General features: G+C 45.2%; 1 protein-coding gene across 1 annotated transcript in view; it reads left to right on the forward strand.

Annotated features, from left to right (window-relative positions):
* Positions 1-10,279, forward strand: part of LOC106950373 (zinc finger protein GLI2-like) — a 50,635-nt gene that overhangs the window by 25,493 nt on the left and 14,863 nt on the right. Inside the window, exons 3-5 of the mRNA XM_015037175.1 lie at positions 3,581-3,686; positions 7,363-7,565; positions 8,183-8,365. Coding sequence (XP_014892661.1) covers positions 3,581-3,686; positions 7,363-7,565; positions 8,183-8,365 — 492 coding nt within the window. The remainder of the gene's footprint in view (positions 1-3,580; positions 3,687-7,362; positions 7,566-8,182; positions 8,366-10,279) is intronic.

The raw sequence follows: 10,279 nt of genomic DNA on the forward strand, positions 1-10,279 counted from the left end.
TCAGGTATATTTTCATCAATACTAAGAACTTATGAACTTAAAACAAGCTCCTATATCTTGCTGAAATGTTGCTTCTAAATGAGTTTTGTTTTATTTTAAGTGTATTCAGATGTTGTCAGTAGAAACCACATCAGAAATATTTGGTTAGATTTTGTGTTTTTGCAGTGAAAACATCCAGATCCTGATCCAGTTTCAGCAGCTGAACTTTAATTTCTGAATCAAACTGTTGGTTTGTTCTGCAGCTTCCAGCCTTTTAATTAAAAAATAAACACCGTTTGGATGATTTAAAGGAATCTTCTGGTGTTTATTTCCCTCTCTTGTTCTCAGAGCGTATTTAGCACAATGAGCTCCTCTTTGACCCTCAACCCTCTTCGCTCCGACTGCCATGAATGGAGCATTAAGTCGAGATGCCCTTTGCTTTCAATGGGCCTTTAGCTGCTGCTGCAAGCGCGGCGAGGCCGGCTGGGTGATTACTGAGGACATGGAGGACATGGAGGACATGGAGGACGTTCTGGAAGAACCAAACCTCTGAATCTCTCTGGGAATCAACCTGGAATCAGAATCCTTGGAACGTTTTCATCCTTCAGCCAAACTGGACAAGTTGGTGCAAACATTTGGTTTCTTTCTGGTTTCTTGAAGATCTCTGCAGGATTTTATGAGAACTCGATGTGATTCCACTCCCTCCAAACGGGCAGAGATGGACTGAACCCTGGTTTGTTTTTTATGGACTGGTTGGATGTTGCTGTTTGGTGATCCTCAGTTTCCAACCAATGAGGTTTATTATCCAAGCTAACAAGCTACTGCTAACATGACTATGGTCCAAAGATGTCACAGGATTCGTCCAGCAGAGCTTCCCTGAACTCTGACCCAATCAGACCAGGTCAGAACATTGATCACTCATCAGAAACGCACCTTGAACTCCTGGGCCTGAAGTAAAGCCTGACCTTTGACCTCTGCAGGAGCAGGCTGTGTGTTTTAAAGGCTGAGGCTGAGACGCAGCAGAGCTGACAGCTGCTGCTCTGTTTTCTCATCCAGGAGAATTAAATATTTAATCTGGAGAAGAACCAGTTCATTTGGATCCAACTGAACCAGAACTGGTTCTCTGATGGGAGTTTAGTAGAAGAAATATGAAAAAACTACAAAACCAAACAAGGAAAATGAAGAAGGTCCAATATTTTCCATCTAGATTCCTCAAGGCTGTGTTAGCCTAGCCTAGCCTAGCTAATAGCAACGCAGCTAATCTACTACAGTGATCACTTATTAATAATCGCAAAACAAACGTCAAGCCTGAAAACATAAAACTCTAACAAAATGTTTCAGCTCTGCTCTGTGTGGAAAATGTCTGAGTGTTTTTTGGTGTTAAGTCTTGGCATTGTTGTCAGTTGCTATGGCGACGAGTCTGTGTGTAGTGTAGCTGACACAGAGCGAGAAAACAGAAGAACATGAGCGGTTTTGAGTTATTCTAACGGTTTTTGTGTTATTTTCCCTTTGCTGTGGCGCTCTGCACTGACCAGCTTCGTCTCCAGGTTTTAATCAGTTAACAGATTGTTTTAGCGCAGCAGAGCCGCTACGGAGGGGAAGGAAAGGAATCGTGTTTTAGCCTCCAGCGTTGAGCGAATGTGTGAAATTTCCTGATGTAAACAATAACATGCAACGTGTTTATATGGCTGAGAATCTCAGCAGAAAAACGTTTTACCCAAAACTGTGATTTTTTTTTAAATTGTCCTTTTTCCATTCAGTGAATTATTTTCCATAATTTCAGTTTGTGTTTCTGTGGTTTGTGTAAATGCCGTTAGCGACGCCGCCATGACTCCTGTCCTCCATCATGCGGCGCGTGGCTCAGACGTGAAACGCCACTGGGTCGTCATGACGACGTCCAGTCGGTCCCGCAGGCCGAATGGAAGCACAGCGAGGGATTCCTGCTGTCCGTCAGCCTGTCAGGACCTGGAATGCTGACTCACTCCAGTCCGGGGCCCCGCAGTGACCCGGGGGGCCCCCGGGAGCCCGGGCCCCTCGCCGAATAATGATCCGTGGCCCTGACCCCTCAGGTCACCCTGACAGATTCCCGCAGGAGGGAATGTGTGAGACACTGGAGGAATTTTAATCCAGTCCAGGAATCAGCTGGTTCTCCCCCGAGATGAGACGCAGCAGGTTCTGATTAACTGGACCGGGACGCCACACCCTGGACCGCTTCCAGATTAAAAACCTGAGAAAAATGTTAACGAGAAACACGACTCCATAAAGTCCATTAGAGCCCCGAACGCTGCGTTTATGTGACGGGAAAACAAAGTCTGTGGCTTCGTGTTACAGAGAGGCTAATTAGTTCTGATGTTCAGGAAAAACTTCCCAGATCCCAGAGGAATCCCTGAGAGGAAAAATAAAAACGATAAATGGAGGCAGGAAGATTCACATAACGCTCGTAAAACCAGCTGGGTTAGAAACAGGAATGCATCTTTAATGACACCCAGAGCTTCATGCCCCTTTGATACAACTGAAACTAAAACCTGGGATCACAAACTAAAACCTGGGATCACAAACTAAAACCTGGGATCACAAACTAAAACCTGGGATCACAAACTAAAACCTCAGATCACAAACTAAAACCTGGGATCACAAACTAAAACCTGAGATCACAAACTAAAACCTGGGATCACAAACTAAAACCTGGGATCACAAACTAAAACCTGGGATCACAAACTAAATCCTGGGATCACAAACTAAAACCTCAGATCACACAGTTTGGTTTTAGCGCCTTTTGGATCTGAAGCCTGGGATCAGGTAGTGGCAGCATGGTGGCTGGTAGGTGAAGGTCTGAGCAGGTGGACTGATTTGTTTACATCAGTGATTTTAATGATTTATTGAGTGAATAATGTTATTTTTAGTGGGGTTGTGTTTTTACATATTTTTACATTTGTCCTCATGTTTCACTGGAGACGCTGCTGCTGTCTGGTTGACTTTATCCCTCCTGATTCCAGTCCTGTCCTCGTCGTACGGACAGGAAGTCTCGGTCCGGTTTTGAGGCGTTGCATAGCAACCAGACCTGGTGTTTGGGTTTGGCTTTGGGGTGTTGTAGAGTCCAGATGAAATCCTGAGCCAAACCTCTGGCTTGGTGCTGACCGTTCAGGACTGCAGAGGGAAATGAAGACGTCTGCTGGAGCAGCAGAGTGTTTGTCGCGCCAAAGCGCCGCTCGGTGTGTAAACATGCAGTCAGTGAGGAGTTTCTGTGTGTTTTCAGTCTGTTTGGATAGAGCAGCAGAAGAAAGCTTTTCCCAGAGCTGTCAGGGCCGGTTTGGGTCTGGCTTCACACGCTCCATCATCCTGTCTAGTTCAAAGCTCTGCTAGCTGCAGGTCTTTGTCAAAAGCCTGGTTGGAGATCTTTTATGTCCAAGATGTAGGATTTCTTAGCACGACTTTGATTATTTATTTATCCCACTTCTCTTGTGTGATAGTGCCAATATTTTACACGAAAGTGCTCAGCTTGCTCTGAAATTCATGTTGCTTTATTGTAGGCCTTTTGCTTTGAAATTTCTTGTTTCAAGTCTCTCAGTTCTCGGCTCTGCTTCTCTGTTTGTCCTTGCAGCGCCGCAGCATCTCTTCCCCACCTTCCACACGCCGATCCCCATCGACATCCGCCACCATGAGGGCCGGTACCACTACGAGCCGCACGCGCTGCACGCCATGCACAGGTAAACCGCCTCTGCTCTGCTCTCTGCAGCACCAGGCTTGTTTTTGCTCTCTCAACTCCGGACGCTGATTGGAGCTGAGCGTTTGCCAACTCCACTATCAAACGCCGACGACACACGCTGACTTCCAAAGTGAATAAGAAATGCCGGTTCTGGATTCCTCCGGTTTGTGATACCAGAGCCGTTCAAACGCCGCGGCGCTTTGAGGAGTTTAGCTGCAGGGATCCGAATCTGACACACAGTTTAAGAAATCGCTTCTGGTTTGGTGATCGAGGAGCCGGAGGAAGTTTTCCTGACAGCAAACGAGTCGCTGCTCCTCTTCTGAACGGATGCCTGGAAAAGTATTTACACCCAAACGGATTTATTCTGTTCCTGATTGATTTAAATCAGTTAAAAGATACTTTAGTAAACAACACTGCAAAAAAAAAAAAACACAAATGGACCAAAGATTTTTGCTCAAGTAGAAAAAATATAACACACTTAAAAAAGACTAAACTAATTTATAAACGTTTCAGTGAGAAATAGCAGCTTGTTTAGACTCATTATTATTGATAATAATTCATGATTATTGATGATAAATTACTAGTTCAACTGCAGATTATTTCACTAACAAGATATTTAGTAATAATCTACAAATGCAACTAGTAATTTATCACCAATATTAAGGAATGATTGACTCTAAATGAGCTGCTGTATTGTTGAAAAGTTTCCTGCAAGTTAGTTTGTTAGGATGTTGTGTTTCTGCTGTGCAGCTGGTTCAGAGGTCAGAGGTCAGAGCCGTGAACTAAACTCTCATACCTGCAGCGATGGACAGACTCAACGCGCCGCCGCCTCTTTATGTTCATTAATCGCTCGTTTGGAGCTAATCTGCGCGGCGCAGGCCCAGGCAGCCGCAGGCTAACGCCATAATTAAACTCCCAGAGGTCAGAGGTCACAGCTCAGGCTGCATGTTGCAGGCAACACATCCAGTGCTTCTCTCAGCAGCTTCCCTCGGCTCTGGTTTTACGAGCTAGCGTTAGCGGCACACTTTCAGCTCTTACTTTATCACAGCAGAAAAACTGGCGCCAAGACAAAAAAGTCAATAGACGGCAGCGAGTGGAGCTCTTACATTTAAATTCACAGATTTGATGGTGATGCATACTTCGCGCCTGGCGGCAGCAGGGCTATTCATCAAGCCGGCTGAGGAAGAGGAGGGCGGGGGGGCTGTCTGCGGACTTGGCCACCTTGATTAATGTGATTTGATCTTGACAGTGGACCCCTAATTCATCAAGACCTTGATCTGGCTGTCGCTCCCCCTGCCGCTGCCAAATTCACCTAATTACAGCAACATTGCGCAGCAAATTAAGTGCGGTGTCATTTGTCGCCGGGCGCGGCGCTTTATTATGGGCTGGCGGCGGCGTGTCAGAGGTCCGCTCCCTGATTGTCTAACATGACACCCCGGCGCCGTCCGCTTTGTCACTGTTTGCATATACTGTAATGAGAGGCTGCTGCTGTAGTCAGGCCTGTCATAACGCGCAGCCAGGGGGCGCCGCTCTGTTTCTGTGACAGGAAGCAGAGAAACCTGGAGGGAGCCAGCCTGATCAATCAATCAATCAGCCATTTTGTCATGTATCTGTCTCTCACACATTGGTCCAGAGTGTCCACATATTTTGTTTTTGTTACTCTGGAGGTCAGGGTTCATCTATGCTCCGTGCTGCGCTTGCCTACAAAGATGGCGCCGATCACTTCTGTTTCAGACTTCAGGGAACTTCGTATAGTTTCACTGAACTCTGATCCAGAACTGCATAGCATTCTGGGGGATACAGGCTGAGAAAAGGCTTTAGCCGCTAAGCTAGGTTGGTGGGATCAACTAACTTGCTCACTCTCCGGTTGCCTAGCAACAACCTGCTGGGTAACAAGCAGCAGAGGTTTCATGTTTCGCCTCATAAATGCTTAAAAATAAAAAACAACATAGTGAAGTGAAAACTGGACAGACATGATTCCAGTTTGGCATCAAACATCCAGCAGCATGTACATGAGGATGATTGACAGCGCTAAGCCCCTCCTCCTGCCTCTGATTGGTTGTTTTTGATCAGTTTTAGTAAAAACCTTTAGTCACACACTGCAGCTTTAAGGTCTTAATCCTGATGGACGAAGCTTCAGAAATCCTCAGCAGTGAAAATGTTCTGGTTCATTGAATCAGGATGAAAGTGGGAAGCAACCTGAGCGTTGTGTTTGTTTGTATCTGGGTCATTTCTCTGCAGTCTGCAGTCACAGATCTGCTTCAGACCTGGAAACCTGCGCTGGGAGTTCATTCAGCTGCATCCTGGACGCGTGATTTATCTAAATCAGAGCTCTGCCCGACCGGCACCAGAGACGGGACGAGACGGGAGTCACTGTCGCCCCGCAATTCATCTCCGGTGTCAACAAACACAGAAATACTCAGAGTGAGGCGGGCTGCTCCTACAGCCAGGGAAGGTTTTATTTAACATGTAGAGTGGAGTACAGAACCACGAACAGAACCAGCTACAGAACCAGTCTCTGCTGAAGGAAATCCAAACCCCTCGTTAGCGGCTGCTGTCGGGTCGTTTGGACCCGGTGGGACCCGGCAGCGCCGCGCCTCATTTACCTCAGTTAAACCTCAATCATGAGGAGGAAAATGTGTTTTACAAACTACAGCCGGCATCACGTCATCCGTTGATTCACACAAAGCAATCCGGGTTTCTCCAGGTTCACAGGCTCAAATTAAAGACTTAATTTCCACAGAAATATACAAGCTTATATACTGGAGATAAATTTTCACTGACACATAATAGATGGAAAAGCTCATTAGCTAGCTAATAGCATAGTAGCAGTGAGTTAGCAGTAGCCTCAACCGTTCAGAGTCACATGTAATGTATTAAAACTGTAATGTATTAAAACTGTAATGTAAATAATCTGTGATGTAGATAAACTGTGATGGACCCCAACTGTTCTTTTCACCAAGAAGACATGGGAATCCAGAAAGAGCTAAAAAAAAAAATAAATCTATGCAGTGGTTAGCTGTTTTTTTGTTTTAAATCGACAAAGAACTCGGGACGCAAAAGGTGGAAAAATTCCTGAAGATTTCTTCACCTTTTGACTCAAAACATTCCAGATTAATGTTTGCTGTCGTCCATCTTCTACAAACTGAGACGAACCGTCAGTTTGAGGTTTTTATTGAATCCCATCATGGAGTAAACATGACGAACTGCAGCCAAACGAAGCTGGTAGACCGGATTCAGAGGCCGCAGGCCGTCACACGGCAACCGCATCAGTGATGGTTTGGTTTGTGGACCTCATCTGCCAGGTGGCCGTTCTGCATGATTCAGGACGTTCATTTTTAATCTGCTGCTGATGAAAGACAGCAGACATTTGTTCAAGTCAAAGACGGTTTGTTCGTGAAATCAGGCCGGTGGGTCTGGATCAGCCGACAAAAATATTTACCACTTTTTCTAATTATAAACACAAAAACTGTTTTATATTTTAATGAAAAGAGCAGAGCAGTCAGAGCTCTGCAGTTCTGTGTAGAGATGAACTGATCAGATATTAATATCTGTAGTGGTGCTGATATTCAAACCATTGAACCATTTGAAGGTTTATTTTTCTCAGTTTCTTATTTATTTTATCCTACCTGCCCGGCGCTGCAGCTTGGAGTCAGCCTGACTGTTTCTGTTTCCAGCCCTGCAGGTCTGACCGGCAGCCCCGTCATCTCTGACATCTCCCTGATCCGCCTGTCGCCCGGCGCCATGGCGACCGGCGAGTCGCCGTTCAGCCCGCCTCACCCGTACGTCTCGCCCCACATGGAGCACTACCTGCGCCAGGTGCACGGCAGCCCCACCCTGTCCATGATCTCAGCCGCCAGAGGCCTCAGCCCAGCAGACTGTGAGTCAGACCAGTACCAGCTCACGCAGGTTTACCAGTTCAGCTTATTGGTGATGATCAGTCAGAAAGTGAACGACTTGGAGCGCCGCTTGTTTCCTGGGAACTGATTGGTTGAGGACTGTTAGCTTCTGTGCTAGTGCTAAAACACTAACAGATTGGCTAAGGACTGTTAGCTTCTGTGCTAGTGCTAAAACACTAACAGATTGGCTAAGGACTGTTAGCTTCTGTGCTAGTGCTAAAACACTAACAGATTGGCTAAGGACTGTTAGCTTCTGCGCTAGCGCTAAAATGCCTATTAGTGCTTTTATATCTCCTACATTTTTACATTTTACAAGTTAAATACTCTTTTGTTTAAGTTTTCTGTACTTTTTTTACTTATGTTTAATATAAAATGAAAATGGATTTTTAAAAGATCCTGTTCCAGGGTTTTTCAGGCTGCTCCAGGTTACTAAAGACTGTTAAATGTTTTGTCCAGGTTGTTAAAAGCTTTTTCCAGGCAGTTAAATGTTTTTTCCAGGCGTTTCCAGGCTGTTTTTCCAGGCGTTTCCAGGCTCTCTGCCTCTCCGTGTTGCTCAGTGAACCATCTGTGACGTTCCCCTCCCCGTCTTGTTTCTCAGTGGCTCATGAACATCTGAAGGAGCGTGGCCTGTTTGGCCTTCCTCCTCCTCCTCCCCCTCCCCCGGGGGCCGGCACGGCGGCGGAGTACTACCACCTGATGGCCAGCCACCGCAGCCCCTACAGCGAGCTGCTGCTGCCGGGGCCCGGGGCCCCGCTGGCCGACTACCTCTCTCCTGTTGACGGTGAGTTGATGGACGCCTCTCTGCGCTTCTCTGTAAACACAACGCGCCGGCGGCGCTGTCGCCTTAAAAGGCCGCAGACGTCGGGCGCTGATGAACTCCAGATCGTTTCCTCTGACACAAAGAGCAGCTTCCAGATGAAACCAGCCAGCCGCACTCTGGAGATCAGACAGCTGCCAAAACAAACCGGAGCGCCGGCGTTCCCAGAGACTCCGACCGGAAGATTATAACGGGTTTACCGGCTTCTGAGCTCAGATCTACAACAGCAAGCAGGAAATGATCACCAAATAAATCTCAGGAACATCCCAGAAAAGAACGAGGTGGAAATGTTGCAAATTTACTAAAAAATAAAATAAAAATCTCAGCAACTTTCTAAAAACAATTTAAAATTTTTGAGTTTCAAAAGTCAAAAATGTTAAACTTTTGAGAAAGTTTTTTTTATTTACCCGTTAATTTTATTTTGTTGTTATTCATTCTCTTATCTAAATGTTTTTTATTTGTTTCTCCATAATGTTTTTTTTTGTAAGCGCTAGTTGGTGAATAAATAAAAAAATCAAAAAAGAAAAAAATTCCAAGTTTTTTCTAGAAAATTTGCGACTTTTCAAATTAAAAAATTTCCAAGTTTTAAATTTTTTTTTTGACTTTTCAAACTTAGAAATTTCCATTTTTTTCTAGAAAATATTCTAAGATTTGCCTGTTTTTCTATCTATGGTCCTGATATGCTGTCATACATCCCAGAGGATTGCAGGTTTCAGCTTGTCATGATGACACTAAGCCCAACCTTTGACTAGGCCACTTCCCAATGTGTTGAGAAACTTATCATGATGTAAGTGTTTCATATCAGTCGATAAAGAAGTGTATTGGAAATGGAAATGTTTTTCTAGAGCTGCGTATTTGTGGAGTCATGATGTCACAATGATGGAAATAATAGTTTTCACAACATTACCTCAAAATATTGTGAAATTCACCCTAGTGGCTGAAAGTGGAAGTAACTGAGAGTTTTCAGAGCTTTTCTGATGCATCACAGGTTTTCCAGCAACAGGTCAACTTTGTCATCAACAAAGGAAACATCAGGAAACACCTGGAGGTTTGTTAGGAAGAATCTCTCCAGATTAAATTTACTGAACATGAGAAGTTATCGGTACAACATGATGCTTAGAGATTTAGAGATTAAATTAACCACAACACTGAATCTCCTATATTTCCTTTATGAAGTGAAACGTAAAGAGTTCAGGTTTGTCTAAGAAATTATAAATATTTAATGGTTTCCCACCAAAATGAGGTGTTTCTTTCTCTTTCAAATGCAGAAGTTCATGTTTTTCTCCAGAGAAAGTTCAGGTAGAGAGTCAGTCATCTTCCACCAAAGAGACGAGGAACAGAACGAATGTCTGAACTTCCTGTTTCCTGTTTCCACTAAAACAAAAACACGTCCATGGAGTCTGAGTCTCCCCATCCAGCCGTCCCGACGGCGGCGCTGATAAATGACGACAGACGAGTGGGGGATCCGGCGCTCCCATTGGTCCATTCATCAGTGGCAGTGGGACATTAATAAACTTCTCCCCAGAGGTGAGAGGATGAATGCGGCTGCCTGCTGCGGATGGACAACACCTGATCTGTACCTGTACCAGCCCTAAATGAACCATTAGAGTCCCACGACGACACGCCGCCGTAATGAAGCTGAGACGTCCCTGGAGACGACGTCCTCGTCTGCGTCTGGTCCCATCATCAGTTAAACTCCATGTGATGAAGACGCCCTCCTCCTCATCAACGCTGCCAAACAGGCGACATGTTGCAGGTTTTCATGGAAACGACCTCAGAAGATCCATCATCAGGACGCCGTTTAGCAAAAATATGTTTAATTCCAGTTACTGAACAGTCATCGACTGAAAAGGAGGACGTTTTCCAAACTAACTGCAT

Source organism: Poecilia latipinna, unplaced genomic scaffold, assembly GCF_001443285.1.
Source record: "Poecilia latipinna isolate Pla-1442-1.1 unplaced genomic scaffold, P_latipinna-1.0 Scaffold397, whole genome shotgun sequence".
NCBI classification, from domain to species: Eukaryota; Metazoa; Chordata; class Actinopteri; order Cyprinodontiformes; family Poeciliidae; genus Poecilia; species Poecilia latipinna.